The sequence below is a fragment of the Echiichthys vipera genome (genome assembly GCF_963691815.1).
Source record: "Echiichthys vipera genome assembly, chromosome: 21".
Taxonomy (NCBI): domain Eukaryota; kingdom Metazoa; phylum Chordata; class Actinopteri; order Perciformes; family Trachinidae; genus Echiichthys; species Echiichthys vipera.
The window spans coordinates 10,266,978-10,285,207 of NC_139846.1; the positions used below are offsets into that span (position 1 = coordinate 10,266,978).

Sequence of the window (18,230 nt, forward strand, 5' to 3'; positions counted from 1 at the left end):
ATAGATGTGGAAATAGGAATAGGAATAAACAAATAGAAATCAAGATGTATCACAAAATATTATAAGCATGTTTTTCACATTTATATTCATTTAGTTATGTATAGGGTAAAGCAAAAGCATTACGGAAAAGGATAAAAAACAAAGAAAATTACGGGATATGAATTAATAAATAACTGATGTAAAAATAAATCAACACTGTAAAAAATATACAAGAAAGTATTTCAAGTAAATGCAAAGTCAATAAATGATATATGTTATATATTTATTTTTAAATATGTATAAATACAACAATCCTAAATACAGGCAAACATGAACAAATGTAATGCTTTTTTTATATTTTAGTTATTTGTCTTTATATTTCTACATTTATTTATTATTTTCACATGTTTTATTTACTGATTTATTTCTCCATATCTCCACATTTATTTTTGTATTTTTTTGGCACTCCTATGACTCCATACCCACTAGTTGGAGGGGAGGACAAAGCAAACATGAGACATTCTTGGGGTGAAACAGGGCAGAATTAATTAAAATCAACAAGTGTAAAAGTGGTAGAGGTCCAAGAGAACATGGCCACAGTTCATTACATACAACACTGTGACATTCATTCAAAATGCATGTTATTTTTGATTTTTTAAATACTTTGATGCTGATTTTGTGTCAGTATTTAGCTTATAGGAAAATGCAAATAATAGTAAACATCAATGGAATACTGCTAATTGACACACTTCTGGGACAAAGCAAGCAAAAGCATTAAAAACATAAATATTAAAAAGATCTAACTTGGTAGGTGCTTCAAATAAATGTGTTTAAACCTGTGTTTAAATGCAAAACTAAGTGAGGAAGTTCCTGCATTAACATCCAAAGTCTGACTCAGCAGGTGTTTAACGGGGAACTGAAACTTTGTACTTCCCATCCAGAGCTGGTGGACGCTACACTCTGTTCTTCCGTACCTTGAGCCGGGGGCACACTGCCCTTTATTTGAGGATTCAGGGTCAGTTCAGTCCAAACTGTGGTGCCAAATATCCGCCCTACCGAACTGCCCTGGAGCAAATTTCCTGAAAATCCCTTACAGGGCTGCTGCTCTGACGCTGATTGTGACCTCTGACCTCCAAATGAAGAGTGTGGATAAATGAATTTTCTTACGGTGATCAATAAAGTAAATCACATTCATTTGCTGCCCATAATTTCAGTGCATAAAACAATGAGTAAGTTGAACTGCATTCCCATTTGATGAACTCTTACCAGTTGATTAAATATATTCTGGTGAAATTATGATTCAATAATAATAATAATAATAATAATAATAATAATGTTTTAAATAGAAAAATCTGATTGTGCTTTATGATGACTCTACCTGATCTGTGGTAATCAGGCTTTCATTTCATGGATTCATCTTTGCATGACTGATAACTATAAAATGAACTTTCTATAAATGATAGAAACAGGCTGGAAGCTAAACCCACTTCAAGGTTAAAGACAGCAGCTGACATTTGAGGTTTTTACTGGAAGTAATTGTGAAACTTTGAAAATATATACACAAAAGTTAGATCAAAGGTATAATGTAAAAATGAAACGGAAACGGGGAAACAGAATCCACTGCTGTACATATCAGAGCAGCACATTTAGGTGAAGTTAAAAATGTGTTGTGGTGGAAGAAGTAAAAGTATAACAGTATTAGCAGTCAGTAAGACTAGGGAGCTGTGTCTGGGAGGAAGGATGGGAGTAGGCAGCATCAGGCCGATCTTTAAGCCTTCTACTTTAATATGAAGGTGCAGGAAGTGGAGCAGGTCACCAACATCTGGAAACAATCAATCATAATAAACTCACCTTTCAGACCGTTCAGCATCCACAAAAAGGCAAGACAGCCGAATTTATAAAAAATATGATGGGAAATATTTTGAGTTCAGATTTTGCAATACAGTTGTTAATAACATTAGAAAATGCTCAGTATTTTCATTTGTTACACATTACATCCAGTGTTTATTAATTGAATCTCCAGAGAACATGCTACATCGTGATATAGCCAATCATCATTATTGAGATATGAAATGACCTATATTGGAATAGAAGATTCCTCTAGGAACCAAAGCGCGTGTTAAAGAGCCCTCTAGAAGCCAAAACCCGAGCTAAAGGGTCCTCTAGGAGCCAAAACATGTGCTAGAGTGTCCTCTAGGAACCAAAACGTGTGCTAAAGTGCCCTCTAGGAGCAAAATGTGTGTTAAAGTTCCATCTAGGAACCAAAATGTGTGCTAAAGTGCTCTTTAGAAGCCGAAACGTGTGCTAAAGTTCCCTCTAGGAGCCAAAACGCGCGTTAAAGTACCCCCTAGGAGCCAAAACGCACGTTAAAGTGCCCTTTAAGAGCCAATACGTGTGCTAAAGTGTCCTCTAGGAGCCAAAATGTGTGATAAAGTGCTATCTAGGAACCAAAACGTGTGTTAAAGTGCCCTCTAGGATCCAAAATGTGTGCTAAAGTTCCCTCTAGGAGCCAAAATGTGTGATAAAGTGCTATCTAGGAACCAAAACGTGTGCTTAAGTGTCCTCTAGGAACAAAAACGTGTGGGGCAAAACGTGTGCCCTCTAGGAGCCAAAACATGTGTTAAAGTGCCCTGTGGGAACCAAAATGTGTGATAAAGTGCTCTCTAGGAACCAAAACAAGCGTTAAAGTGCCCTTTAGGAGCCAATATGTGTGCTAAAGTATCCTCTAGGAGCCAAAACGTGTGCTAAAGTTCCCTCTAGGAGCCAAAACATGTGTTAAAGTGTCCTCTAGGAACCAAAATGTGTGCTAAGGTTCCCTCTAGTAGCCAAAACATGTGTTAAAGTGTCCTCTAGGAACCAAAATGTGTGCTAAGGTTCCCTCTAGGAGCCAAAACATGTGTTAAAGTGCCCTCTAGGATCCAAAATGTTTGCTAAAGTTCCCTCTACGAGCCAAAATGTGTGATAAAGTGCTATCTAGGAACCAAAACGTGTGCTTAAGTGTCCTCTAGGAACAAAAACGTATGGGGCAAAACGTGTGCCCGCTAGGAGCCAAAACATGTGTTAAAGTGCCCTCTAGGAACCAAAATGGTTGCTAAAGTTCCCTCTAGGAGCCAAAATGTGTGCTAAAGTTCCCTCTAAGAGCCAAAATGTGTGCTAAAGTGTCCTCTAGGAGCCAAAATGTGTGCTAAAGTGCCTTCTAAGAACCAAAACATGTGCTAAAGTTAGATCTAGCAGCCAAAACGTGTGCTAAAGTATCCTCTAGGAGCCAAAACGTGTGCTAAAGTTCCCTCTAGGAGCCAAAACATGTGTTAAAGTGTCCTCTAGGAACCAAAATGTGTGCTAAGGTTCCCTCTAGGAGCCAAAACATGTGTTAAAGTGTCCTCTAGGAACCAAAATGTGTGCTAATGTTCCCTCTAGGAGCCAAAACATGTGTTAAAGTGCCCTCTAGGATCCAAAATGTTTGCTAAAGTTCCCTCTACGAGCCAAAATGTGTGATAAAGTGCTATCTAGGAACCAAAACGTGTGCTTAAGTGTCCTCTAGGAACAAAAACGTGTGGGGCAAAACGTGTGCCCTCTAGGAGCCAAAACATGTGTTAAAGTGCCCTCTAGGAACCAAAATGGTTGCTAAAGTTCCCTCTAGGAGCCAAAATGTGTGCTAAAGTTCCCTCTAAGAGCCAAAATGTGTGCTAAAGTGTCCTCTAGGAGCCAAAATGTGTGCTAAAGTGCCCTCTAAGAACCTAAACATGTGCTAAAGTTAGATCTAGCAGCCAAAATGTGTGCTAAAGTGTCCTCTAGGAGCCAAAATGTGTGCTAAAGTGCCCTCTAAGAACCTAAACATGTGCTAAAGTTAGATCTAGCAGCCAAAACGTGTGCTAAGGTGCCCTCTAGGATCCAAAACGTGTGCTAAAGTGCCCTCCAGGAGCCAAAACATGTGTTAAAGTGCCCTTTTCAGTGGCGAGGATGCGTTATATGTGCCCTTTTTTTTTCCTTTTCGCCCCTGCCCCACAAAAAGTCTGTACGGGCGCTGAGGGGGCGGCAAAAGTTGCTTCATATGCCGCCGTGTGGCTTAACCTATATAATAATACCTCTATTGTTATTTGTGATGATATTTTCTTTTAGTAGTTTACATCTGTAAAGTAAAGTAAATAGTAACTCACTCTATCTAATAAATGCGCTACAGTAAAAAGTGCAATATTTCCCTCTGAAATGTAGCGGAGCAGAAGTTTATAAAGTAACATAACATTGAATAACTCAAAGTCAAAGTGCAGGCACCTGGACGCACTTACCCTACAGTAGGCTACTTGCGTAACTGTAGCCACTGAGTTTCTGTACACCGGTGGTGAGGAGAACAAATCTGTAATAATCAACCTGAATAATTAACCTCATCAGCATCATCATCATCCTCCATCCTCCTGCGCTCTCATCACGTGCATAAGCGCTGCAGGGTCACGTGCGTGTGTCGGGCTTCGTCTCAGCAGCAGCAGCAGGGACTCAAACCGGTGGAGGAGCCGACGGGAGGTGTGTGAGCGCCTGCGGCTGAGCCTCAACCCCAGCAGGTAGGAGGATTCACTCGGACGCCCCTGGAGCGGCAGAAAACGACGCAGCAGCAGCAGCAGGTGGAGTTCTGTCCTCGCGGTCGCCTTTAGAAGTCACTTCGCGGCTCGTGCGGAGTCTTGTTTGATACCGAGTGTCGCGTGTGAAGTGTTGTGACAGCGGACATAAGCGATAAACACGGACTAGCAGACACTTTGTGCCTCCTCCTGTAGGTAACCCGGACGTTTTCTACTGTACGACCTGTTGTTGCTGTTTAAATGATATTTAAATGAGTATTATTTAAATGATAGTCTTTATCATAATGTCCGGTTTGTCAAATGAAAGCCTCCAGCTGTGTCCCTAAACGTCTCATGGGTTTAATTAGACTTTAACGCCTGCAGCTGCTTAACTAGAGATTGGACTATATTTTTGCCAATATCATGAACATTATAGGGCAATATTATGTGTGATGGCGTGCAGCACATTTATCATTTGATTGAGTTAAACAGCATACTCTCCAAACAAAGAGAGATAAGGATAGTGATTTATGAGATATACAGTATCAGTGCAGGCTACTGTATTATATCACTATTGTGATATGAGAGTATTTGCTGAGATTGATCTTTTCTAACTGCTGTCTTTTCCTTGCTGAAAGACCTTTAAACATGGACATACTGTATAATCTCACACATACTAGATGCCATTTTCTGGTTTGCTGCTTTTCTCTGTGTATATGTAATTGTGTATTCAATACTTTGAGGTTTTGGACTGTTAGGCGTTGACATTACAGACAAAATGATTAATTGACAAATCTGAAATAATAGGAAATGTAACATGGAAGATACAATTAGTTAAGTCAAAACCCTGTGGTGTTTGATTTGTCAGGAACAGTAACAACACTGGGCAAAACAACAATGGCTTATGCAAAATCACCTTGGACGCTTGGACGTAGTGAGCGTGAATAACGTGCCGAGACAGGGAAAGCTAGATTTGTCCTAATCCTGTTAACGGGATTAACACCTCCTAAGATCCCCTCGCAGTGTTGTGGATGAGATCTGGGTGGATCGTATCAACAAGTGCTGCTGGACATTTAGATTTAGTAATGTAGCATGAAACAAAGCTATCATATTATTCTTATTATGCTGTATCCATGGAGACGGCCAGATTGTCTTCATATGAAGCTTTAGAGCTTTAAACTGTCATTACAAGAGAAGCACAGCCACAAAACGAAAGTGCGATACCATCAGCTTCCAAAGTTCTTTCTTTCATCTTGACCTTGAAGCAGAAGTTGACAAAACTACCTCAACTTCCTCCCTTTTTCTGAAGCTTTAGACCAGTCTTCGTCAGCAGATGGACAACTTAGTTGTCTCTGAACTGAAGCTGAAACAATTATTATCATTATTAGTCAATTGACAGATTTTGGATAAAAATCAACTTAAACAATAATAGAATATACAAGTTTTTTCTGATAATAAGCTTGTTTGTTTGTCGGCAGGATTACGTAAAACGGCAGACCTGGATTTAATGAAACCTGGTAGAAGGGTGAAGCCTGATGGGTCGAGGAAGAACCCATTCAATTTTGGAGTGGTTTTGAGTCATGGGACGGATGCACAAATAATTCTGCGCTTTTGTTGACATTGGGAGATAGGGCATTCGTGCTGCATTCATGTGGTGTTGGAATAATCAGAAAAATGAAATCCTGACTGATCGAAACTTAACGCTGCATTAACATTGTGGGGCATGTCCTGGTGGAGCAGAGGTCCACTAGTGAAAGACGAGTGTCCTTCTAGTTTTTACTGGTTCCAGGCTCTCAGTTTACTGTCACAGAAGTAAACTGAGTAACTCTGGGTTTTGGTCTCTTTGCGGACAAACAAGCACTTGGTTCTTTTTTTTCTTTAGACCAACTAATCAAAAAATAATTGTGAGATTAACCGATCATGAAACTGGAAACTTTAGATGTTCAGACTTTCCAGTATTCTCAGTCTTTTTAGGACATCTCATGCATGTTTGGCAAAATGAACTTTTAACTGCATATTTGATGATGAAGAGTGTTTTATGAGCAAGAAGTGGACTTTCAGTATAGATTGTTTTATTCAGGCGAGTTTGTGATGGCCCTAGATGTAAGCACTATTTTTTTTAAATCAGATAACAAACTGATTTAATTCTAATTTCAGCACATTTCAAACCAACACACATAGTGACAGACTCTGCAGAACATCATCATACATCTACATTGGTATTTTCTTTAGGCTTGAAGTGCTGCAGCAGAGGGGTCTATATGACGTGCTGTGGGAGCTGAGGCCCTTACTAAATTTGGTGTGTTGTGTAGACGGCGTGCAGTCAGCTGAACTAGAGATCTGGCTGTTCAGAGTTGCTATCACGGCTGATGACTCTCATCTGGACTCTTCTGCTTTGTCCATTAAATGAGCACTTTCCCCTCTACAATGTGCTGCAGTTCACTGAGGTGAAAACCACAACAGAAACACCGTGTGACACTATTATCAACTGGTGGTGAACACTGGACGCTTGCACTCAGTGTTGTTGGTTTTATTACCCCTCAGTAACTGCTTTGACTGCATGACTAATGTTTTTTTTTTAGTAATGCTAGCAGCATGGCTGTGTGGGATGGAAATATCGATCTCTTGGTCAAGACTAACATGTCGAAACAACTACTCGATGGATTGCTATTTTCTTCAGACATTCAAGGTCCCCAGAAGATGGAGCCTATACTGACGTTGGTGATCTTTGATCCACAGAATCCTAAAGACTTTGGTGACTCATCTAGCTCAATCAAATGGTCAAACCTAGTTCAGTTCATGACCTTAACACACATGACTAAATTCCTCTCAGCCAAGGTGCAGCTGAAGCTAATGCTAACATACTAAAGCACGCTTCAATGTGCTCAGTATGGTTGGTTGCACACTTACATGCTAAATGCAGCTTTGGTCATTGTTTCCATCAAACAAAAAGATTACAATGTTCCCTGAAGCTGCTTTGAGGTCCCTGTAGAGACCTTTCGAGCACAAGTTGGCGGTGACAGGGTGCCGATGCGAAGAGAAGTTATGTAAGCGTTAGACTTAGAGTAATTCTCCCCACAAAGAGTTTGTGCTCAGTCAGAGGGGTTAGAAAGGTCATTAGAGCCGTGGTGCATGGCACGGGCCAGGAGCAGGTTGGCTGAGTAGGACGGGGGAGGAGAGGAGGGCTCAGCTCACATCCTGTTGAGGTGACATGGAGACCTCAGGGAGGTTATCTGTAGAGCAGCAGGGCCGGCACCTGAAGTCCCCTTGGACTCTGGTGAGTTGGGGTGCTGGTTAGACTTCCGTTTGAGTATGTAGATTATTAAGTTGTGGCTTTGTTATATTAAACACAACATTTTATGACCTAAAATGTTGGTAGAATTTTTGATCTCTAAGTATATGCGTCCAAAGACCTGTAGACAACCTTTCTATTGGAGGTGGCCAATAATTAATGAAATGAGGCTAATACAATGAATTAGATGCTTTTTTAATATCAAGATACATTCATCACACTGATGAAACAGTCCTGTAAATCAATCAATTATTACCATTAAAAAAATGTATTTGCAACATTGCACCAGCCAGATATTACACTTTGATAAACAGAATAAAATGTTTGTCTTATTTTGTCTGCAGACAGATCTCAGTGATCTCCAATCACACTTTGTATTGTGATATTGTTATGACATGAAGGTCAGCAGATTTTAGTGACACACTGATTGTCATCATGTCGTGGCATATCACGACGTTGATTTTACTCTTCTTGTCCTGGTATGTTTCATGTATTCATCATAGCTATTTTGTTTCAGTTATTCTCAACAGACGGTTGTTTACAGGGTTTTCCTCAAAGCAGTTTCAGTAAAAAAAAACAAAAAAACAACTGGACTGGGTTTTTTTTTTTTTTTTGACTGAAATTGCTTTGAGGATAACGATGACCTGGATAAATGAGAACATTCACAGGCTTTTTACAGGGTTTATTTCCCTCCATCATTAAGTTCACTGGCTGCCGGTCTTAGAGACTGAATGGTTTCAAAGTCCATCCAGCTGGTATGCAGCTTTGATTTAGTCAGTGTAAACCATTGTCCTAAATACTGAAACACTGCTGAAGGGTCATTGTTCAGACGCACACACGCACGCACGCAAATTAGCATCTATAAAATGGTGTTCTATCATAATCAGTACAGACATTGTCCTAAATGGATGATCAAGCAACACCAGGTGCATTAAACACAGGGGGGGGGGCACTGAGCAGTAAAGCTAAAGCTGAAATAGTGACATGTAGGTGTAAAGGGGCTGGTTATATTGACCTAGATTGGGGAGTGTGTCTGTCCGCTCTGGTCTGCAGCAGTTGAGGGCCTGATTAAGGCTCCATCAACTCAGGACTCTTTTGAGGCAAATGGGACAGAGCCGCTGCGTTTAGGGACTGGCTTGAATTTCCATTGCAGACTATTCTGAAGAACAGGAGCCTCACTACTGGGACACTGACCTATTAAGACGTAAAAAGAAAGTAGTGGTTTCATTCTGACAGTAATTCAGGTGTGTTTTACTTGTTTTGGAAGGTAAGAAATGTAGTTAGTAATTAATGAGGGGTATTTTTTGCCGACAGGTGGACACCATGAACTACGTGGGGCAGCTGGCGGGCCAGGTGCTGGTGACAGTAAAGGAGCTGTACAAGGGGATCAATCAGGCCACTCTGTCGGGCTGCATCGACGTGATCGTGGTCCGACAGCCTGATGGGACGTTCCAGTGCTCCCCTTTCCATGTCCGCTTCGGGAAACTGGGGGTGCTGCGCTCCAGGGAGAAAGTAGTGAGTGCCCAAATAGAGATACCATAATCACTAAATTGGTGATGCTTAGTTTGAGTCTTTTAACATTTTAATTCCTTCTGCGGTATTTATTTAGTCCGTAGAAATCCAGAATTGATTAAGTAAGATTAACTGGTGATGAAAAATAATGCAAGATTAATTGTGCAACGGTAGGGAAAAAAAAATCCTCACTCCTCCTGCAATCAAAACGCTGGATGACGCTTAAAAACATGCAGTAAGATGGGAGATAGCTGCACAATACATTTTATAATTCTCTAGTGGCTCTCTGCTCCTCTCCTTCCCTCTAAATGTCCATCCAATCCACTCACTGCTCCTCACAACAGCAGATTGCACTGTCTCTCTATTTATATACACGGTTTAATTGTCAGCCGAGGACTAAAGTGGGATTGACGGACTAAAGCTCAATTTAGCCCCTTATTCCCAACTGGTAAAGCTTCATCCCATTCAAGAAAAAGGTCTTACGGAAGAGCATTTCGAAAGCTCGACTTAGACGGAGAAGCCTCCCGTCAAATGTCAGCATCTTGCAGTAGATTTTGGTTAAACATTTCTGATAATTCAAAGATGTGAGGAGTCGTCGCTGTGCACACAACTCGCACACTATATGTTTACTTATGTTGTTGGCCTTTTTTTCTTTAAAGATTATTTTTTTGGCAGTTTTTCAAGCCTTTATTAAAAAGGACAGACAGGAAATGGGCTGAGAGAGAGCGGGGGAGACATGCAGCAAAGGGCCGCAGGTCGGAGTTGAACCTTCAGCCGCTGCCTCAAAGGACCTTCAGCCTCTTTACATGGGGCGACTGCTCTAACCACCAAGCCACTGGCCGCCCCATTGAACTTTAAAAAAACCCCAAAGTTAATTCCACCCAGGCTCACCGTTTGTACAAGCTGTTGTTTTTTTCTTCAGGTAAATCTGTGGCACAGTTTAATCCATAAGCTGTGTTGTGCTTTTCTCCTGTAAACAAACCTCACTATTGTCTGCTGAGATCAGCCTAGGAGACTGTGGTGAACCACACAGTAAAGCTTTGCACATTCTTACAGAAATCTGTTGTTTCTATGCAGATTGATATAGAAATTAACGGGGAACCTGTGGAGCTGCACATGAAGTTGGGAGACAACGGAGAGGCTTTTTTTGTGCGGGAGACAGAGCAGAACAACGTGAGTTTTAAACACTAAACTAAGAGCTGGGCCTGGGAACGCCTAAATAGTGTGGAATAAGTCGTGTTAATTTATTTGACCGTAACACAGGAGATCGTCCCAGCCCACCTGGTGACCTCGCCAATCCCCACAGAAGAAGCTTTGTCCCGGAGCAGAGAGCCCAGATGTGGCGGAGCAGTGGCAGAGAACAGTCAGCCTCTGAGTCCAGAAGACTCTGGAAACCTCCAACCCTGCTCCAACACATATGGCAAGAAGAAGAGGAGACGCAGGAGGAAGCACAAGGCTGAGCCACGCAAGGAGGAGCAAACCACACCTGCAGGCGGGGAGCCGGAGCTGTTTGACCTCAGTTCAGATGAGGAGCACAACACACACAGTGGACGGTAACTATACAGTTAAAAATCTGGATTTCTATGTGATTCATCATGAACCTGTTTTTAATTTTATCACGTCCCATCTTCAGGGCGTCTTCACTCTCTGTGATGAAAGACAATATGGACCACAGGCAACATTCCCCCCTCACCACCCTCGAATGGGACAGCTACCCTTTCTCTGATGGAGACTGGTCCCCTTCCACTACGTACGGCCCCTCCACTCTGTCCGCTCAAATATTTAAACTGTTCATACAAGCATAGAGAAACAATGAGACAGTTCACTTTATCAAAACAGACAGGGCTGAGTAAAACAAATCACTCCCACGAGTTCATTACAGCTGACTCAGTGGGAATGTGGTGTTTGCTTACAGCAGGGAGATGTCGGGGCCCATGTCGCCCAAGAGTGACTCTGAGCTGATGGTGAAGCCGCCAGAGAACATGCACCGGGCCGAGACCCACATGCAGTGGACCTGGGGAGAGTTTCCAGAATCCACCAGGGTAAGGCCCAGGTCTAGACCTTTAGGATCTGGTCTAAATTCGTAAAAAAAAAAAAAAAAATGAACATATTAAGAGACTTGGTGAAGCTTCCCTAATGTGCTGTTCTTTCATGCATCCAGGTCAACAAAAAGGACAAATCGGAGCCAAAGATGTTGACCATCACTCCCTCTGAGAACACACATTTCAGGGTTATCTTGAGCACAGAAGCCATGGAGGAAAGAGAAGAAGAGAGAACCACAGATCCCATTTGCAGTATTGTAAAGCCAGAGCCTCGCACCCTCACAATGGATCATTGCAGCTGCCAACCGCAGCCCCCCGAAGCTTCGTCACGCAACACAGACCTCAAAGAGCACAAGCCAGACCTTTCAGATTTAATGTCCAGCAGTTTTACCTCTGAGCCACCTCCCATTAACTTTCACCTCAGCCTAAACAACGCACGCAAGACCAGGTGGACGTCTTCGCCACCGAGCCGCAGGGACAGCTCTGCTCTTAGTGTAGACAGCAACGTGGCTGCAGACTCGGCTGCAGTTTGTCCCGATACAAGAGCCCCCTCTAAAACCACCGACTCCCCCATCAAGAGGAGAGGTAACACATCCTTCTCTCTGAAGAGGTTTCTGTGTGTTGTGTTCTTAATTGAAGGGAATTACAGTATTTTCTGTAGCATGGTTATAAAAATGGAAATCTGATGTAGATACAGCAGTTGATGGTTTGGTTTCACTCCAAAAAAGGATCCTCTTATGGACTGTGTGAAAATTATCAGGGTTAGGAGGAGGGCTGAAGCTGGTTGTGCCCTTTTTTGGAAAAAAAGCTGCAATGCCCTCCCCCTAATATCTATATATAATATTTATGGCAAGCATACGGAAATGATACAAGGAATCCAGCTCCTCTTTTTTCTACTAGAAAGTCATAACAGTCACTGAATGAGTGCAATACATCTCACAAAAAAAAAACTAGAATGAGAAAAGGTAGACTCCCATCAACAAACAGTCATACAAGCTGAGATTTAAGGGAGTTCAAAACGAAGCCTTTAATGCTACCTGCTTATCTGTCATGAATGTTTAAAAGTACCAGTAAATTATTGAATAATTCTTAAACGTGGTAAAGTCAAGTAAAGCTCCAGATTATGTGAGACTACATACACTTTAAATGTATGTGAAAGTTAACAGGAAGGATGTGGTTTCTAGTCGTCTGCTCTGCATTCGCATGCAGAGGCCAAAAAGAAAAGGAAATGAAGTCAGCGATATCTGATAAAGTGTCTCTTGTCCCGCTTTCAGAAAAAGGGGTGAGGAAGAGAAGCCAACATCAAGGCCCTGAAGACATTTACCTGGATGACCTGAATATACTTGAGCCTGAGGTTGTTGCCCGCTATTTCCCCAAAAGGTACAAACCTGGAAATCCTTTCAGAGGGAAGTCATGCCACTTGATTTAGGAGTATTAAATTAAGTGTGAGTGTATGTTCAACAGGTGAAAAAACATTTTCAACTTTTGGTACTTTGATGCTCCGTAGCTACGAGATGATTTGATACAGGTCAACATAATCACAGACGTAGCGAAGATGGTTTATGCATCAAAAAGGCTGCAACTATTTATACAACTCTGATAAAACGATGTTTGTTTTCAGTGAGTCTGAGCAGGTGGAGATGGAGAGGCGCTCTGGATCTCAGTCTCCCCAGTCTGTCGGCAGCGCAGCAGCAGACAGCGGCACCGAGTGTCTGTCCGACTCTGCCGGCGACCTCCCTGACGTCACGCTGTCGCTGTGCGGAGGCGTTGGTGAGAACTCGGAGATCCCTAAAGGTACTCGCTAATATAAGCAGCAAATACTTTTTGCAGCAACACTAAAAATACCTGTTTCCTCTTGCATAGTAGTTTTTTGTTCTCCTAAAATCAGAATACAGAATGCAAGGTAGATTTGAAAGGATGTTAACAGTTGTTTTGTCTTGAAGGCTTTATTGTCTGTATGCTTGTTGTATTATTGGCACTACCCTGCACACTGTATGCTTTCTACGTACATTTCTATCTTGAATTCTTATCCTTTTAATATTTTTTTCTCTAATGCTTATTTTTCATATGTTTTTCTGACTTTCGGAGCACACCATATTGTATTTAACTAATCCCATTACTTGTGACAAATGAGCCATTGATTCCTTGTTTATTAGGATCACATGAGCAGAATTCAGTACAGAGTTTGACTGTCATACATCTTAGCTCCTGCATGCAGATTAAGTTGTTATTAATATTGTAAGCAATTACCATCATTTATAATAAGGCTTTGATGATTTATTCCAGAAAAATTCATGGAGCACATCATCAGCTACAATGAATTTGCAGAGAATCCAGCAATAATCGACAATCCCAATTTGGTGGTTAGAATTGCAAACAGGTGAGTTTTCCTGCTCCCTAATTCACAGCACTGCTACTGGACTCTCACCACAGTTTAACTAATATGATCCATATCTAATTACATGATGTGCACATTACAGCTAAATCAACTTTTTCCCCCAGGTATTACAACTGGACACTGGCAGCACCGTTGATACTTAGTATGCAGGCTTTTCAGAAGAACTTGCCAAAGGTACCCTCTCTGTCTAATGTGTTTATAGTGCACTCTGTATCCATACAGGCTTCTATAATTCATGTGTAAATATATCTATTTATTTATTCATCTGAATGGCAGGCTACAGAGGAGGCCTGGGTGAAGGAGAAAATGCCAAAAAAGTCTGGACGCTGGTGGTTCTGGAGGAAGAGCAGCGTGAAGCAGGTACTGAGGAGACAGTGGAGGTCAGAGGGAATCCCACACTGTTTGAGTTAACAACTTGGTCTAGTCAAATGAGGAATAAGCATCATTACCCTTTACATCCCTGCTTTGCATTACAATGTAAAAAATAGTAATACGTCTCCTCCTTTCTTCAGTTATCATCAGAGACCCAGTTAGAGAGACAGGAGTCTCTGACCACAGAGAGTCCTGCCCTTCACCAGGCCCCAGAAACACAGTGAGTCAGCAACTAAGCTCCGGCTTCCTCACAACATTACAGTCACACAACAACACAGGCATGTTGGGTAAACATGTCCCACAGAGGCTGGATTAGCATGTTAGTCATTTTATGACTCACAAACTCAGCATTAAGACTTCAGCAGAAAGTGTCAATGTTTTTGAACCAGTCAGCTGAAAGATTCTGTTTGTTTTTTTATCGTAATAAGGATGCATGCAGAACAAAAGCATTCTGTATATTTAGTATCAAATAAAAATAGAGTTGCAGGCAGATGAGGAGGTCTACTGCCCTCTTGTGACTCTGAATGATTCTGCATCACCTAAACCACACTCAAGTATAAACATGGCTCAGTGCATTGCCTTGGTATTGTGCTTATTTTGACAAACATTTAAGGCAGGGCGATCCTTCATTATGAGGAATATACAAAAAATAGGCTTTACCATGTGGTTATTCATATAGCTATTTATTTATTGAATTAGCGGAAAACATGCTATATTGTGAAATATTTATTGTTATCGTGATTTGAAATGACCTATATTTTGGCCATATCGCCATATAGCAGTACACTATTTTTTAAATTTGCATTGTTTGCTGGTCTCTCTTCAGACTGTGTTCTCTCCTGCAGACAGAAAGCAGCAGAGTGGTCCAGCGACGATGAGACCAAAGAGCTGAACGCTGTGGCAGTCGCTCTGACACCTACTGAGCACGTGCAGACAGAAGGGTCGGCACCGGCACCTTGTCACTCCTACAAGAAGTCCCTCCGTCTGTCGTCTGACCAGATAGTGAGTGATCACCGACACTGGAAGTGCGGCTAAAATTAGGCAAACGCAGCAGACCAGAAATATCGACTTTGTTTCTGTATCAGTTTTTAACTGTCCATCGTGGGTTTGACATCGTGATAGGAAAGTAACGCCAATTGGATGGGTACTCTTCTTAAACTCCACTCATTTTCTGTCTCTTACAGGCCAGCCTGAAGCTCCGAGAGGGGCCAAATGATGTCACCTTCAGCATAACCACTCAGTACCAGGGGACATGTCGCTGTGTGGGCACCATCTACCTGTGGAACTGGGACGACAAGGTCATAATCTCTGACATCGATGGCACAATAACCAAGTACGACAGGGTCTAAATATCCACCTCCTCATAATTATATTGTGTTTATTCAAAGGTAACAAATAAATGACACAGTCCGGTTCTCAGGCTTTTCGCAGAGATCTAAAATATTTACTCTCCTAATTTCCTTCCCACAGATCAGATGTGTTCGGTCAGATTCTGCCTCAGCTCGGGAAAGACTGGACTCACCAAGGCATCGCTAAGCTTTACAACTCAGTGCACGAGTAAGATCCAGATTACTGATCAGTCACGATTAAAAACGTCAGAAACGGCAAAGTGGCTCCAGTTAAGTCTTTAACCCTTCAATAAATATCTCATCGCTACAGAAATGGCTACAAGTTCCTGTACTGTTCGGCCCGAGCCATCGGCATGGCTGACATGACCAGAGGATATCTGCACTGGGTGAACGACAGAGGGACTCTCCTGCCTCAAGGACCCCTCATGCTCTCCCCCAGCAGCCTCTTCTCTGCCTTCCACAGGTAAGAAGTCCCTTACCTAAGCATTTATTCTAAGCTTTATTTAGATTTAGATTTAGCTATAGATGTTTATGGAGCAAGGATATGAAGCAGCATCGACATTCTGCTTTTCCTTTTAACATGTGTTTCAATTACCGTAGTGTTTTAAATTTGCGATACTGTACTCTGATTGTATTTTATATTTTGTATTTCTAATTGTAGTATACCGCTGCTACGATGACCTAATTTCCCCTCGGGGATAAAGTTATCTATCTATCTATCTAGTGCTGGGCAGTTTACTGGTTTTAATTTCCTGTATGATATGAGTTTTTCATATACCGCCATACTTGTGCATTACTGAACCATTTTATGACATATTTGTAACACTAAAAATTGGACATTGAACAGCATGTTTGTATATTCTATGGGCTCCTGACAGTAGAAAAAGCCACCTTAAACTGATAATGAGGCCCTGTCATGCGAAAATAAAAAAGACTGATTTACTGTGAAACCACCAGACTCTTAACAAATACCATGATACATTTCATTTGGCCATGCCACCCAGCACTTGTTTCAACACCAATCCCATTTTAGTGCTGTTGAGCAGCGAAAGACCTCTAATTGTTTGTTTTGGAACAGTTTTCAAAAAACCAAAATACTTAGTGAGCTGTTTTTATGGTCATTTTGTGCTTTTGGGAAAGTCATTGACTCTTTAACTGATTATAAATGATGAAAGATGTCCAAGTTCATTTAAAGCAGGCGACTCCAGCTGCAGCAGCGAAAGGTCACAGGGTAAGTCTCTAATCCCTTCTTTGTGATTCTCTTGTTAGAGAGATCATCGAAAAAAAACCTGAGAAGTTCAAGATCGAATGCCTCACAGACATCAAGAACCTGTTTTTCCCAAACACACACCCCTTCTATGCAGCCTTTGGAAACAGAGAAAGTGTGAGTTTTACAACTGGGGTTTTTAGCTTCACTTGTTTATCACATACATATACACATGTGAAACTATGTATTATGTTCAGTTAAATGCCATTCCTCTGAAAATAGTTTTCTACTTTGTTTTTTAAGGATGTGTTTGCCTACAAGCAAGTGGGCGTGCCCGTGTGTCGGATATTCACAGTGAATCCCAAAGGGGAGCTAATCCTCGAGCAAGCCAAAGGCAATAAAACATCGTGAGTACAGAACTATCAACGGAGACATTGTCTTTCAGTGGTTTCTCCCAGACAAATATTTATTGTTCCCATTGCTGCTGTTTTTTATTCTACAGATACAAGAGGCTGAGCGAGCTGGTGGAGCATGTTTTTCCTTTACGAAGTTCACAACACAACGCCACCTTCAGCTGCCCGGAGTTCAGCTCCTTCTGTTACTGGAGACAGCCCATCGCTGAGGTGTGTTTGGAGGAGCTGCTGTAACTCAAACTGACATTAAAGGGATAGTTGGGATGCTGCACGAGGTCCATTCATAGTCAGTGTATTGGCAGTGGTGGCTTTGGCGAGAACAAAGATAACGGCTTCACTTCCCCACGCCTAAACTCAAACAGGGCTGTCTGACGGCAAGGAAAATAATAATAAAATAATATAAAATATTCTAAATATAGCACAGGTGATTCTGTTTTTAGGTGTTCTCCTCCCTGCTTCCCCAAACTGGAGGCGTGCCAACTGTCATCTACTGTAGCTAACACACTGACTATGGATAATTACCTCATATAGCATGATTCAAAAAAAAATCTGAGCTATCCCTTCAAGATCTTAATTACTTGAAAGTCAGAGCAGTAATGCATGTATAATATTGATACGTTTGTAGCTGCTTTAATGGTTTGATGTTATCTAAGACACATTCTACTTTAGTGAAACAGTTTGGGATATGAACTTATTCCATATCTTCTCATGATTTCAGGGCTTATTCCCTTCATGCACTCGTATTCTTTGTGCTTGAGCTACACAGTTAAGAAGTGTATTTGAAGGCGCCGTCAGCTTTTTGGCTCATTCGGAAGCCAAAAAGTATGACGTATGAGTTATTGTTTTTACCGTGTGCATAGTTTTTTCATTACAGTGCTTATCAGAAGATATTCCCAGAGCCCTTATTTAGTCATCGCAAGTGCTTAAACTGGCCACTGGCTCAGTATTAAAACAAAAGTACTGACTGTCTTTCTCTCTCTGACTGGAGAGCGATTATAAATAATACTAGGTAATATTTATAGCAGCTATGTTTTCATCCTTAAGGCCTTATTCTGTCTTTAATCTTATTTCATTTCTTACATCTCTGAAGCTGAATTATTTTGCACTTTTGTTCTC

General features: G+C 41.5%; 1 protein-coding gene across 1 annotated transcript; it reads left to right on the plus strand.

Annotated features, from left to right (window-relative positions):
- Positions 1–7,788: 7,788 nt before the first annotated feature.
- Positions 7,789–17,348, plus strand: LOC310963175 (phosphatidate phosphatase LPIN2-like; the record flags this gene model as incomplete). The annotated part of the gene is made up of 20 exons (XM_083935859.1): positions 7,789–7,806; positions 9,136–9,336; positions 10,411–10,506; positions 10,597–10,886; positions 10,967–11,083; positions 11,249–11,375; positions 11,495–11,960; positions 12,656–12,755; positions 12,997–13,169; positions 13,662–13,755; positions 13,878–13,947; positions 14,050–14,133; positions 14,286–14,365; positions 14,991–15,147; positions 15,330–15,478; positions 15,616–15,702; positions 15,805–15,957; positions 16,764–16,878; positions 17,005–17,108; positions 17,204–17,348. The coding sequence occupies exons 2-20, from the start codon at positions 9,145–9,147 to the stop codon at positions 17,346–17,348; spliced, it is 2,799 nt and encodes a 932-aa protein (XP_083791985.1). The 5' UTR covers positions 7,789–7,806; positions 9,136–9,144.
- Between the last annotated feature and the right edge of the window lie 882 nt (positions 17,349–18,230).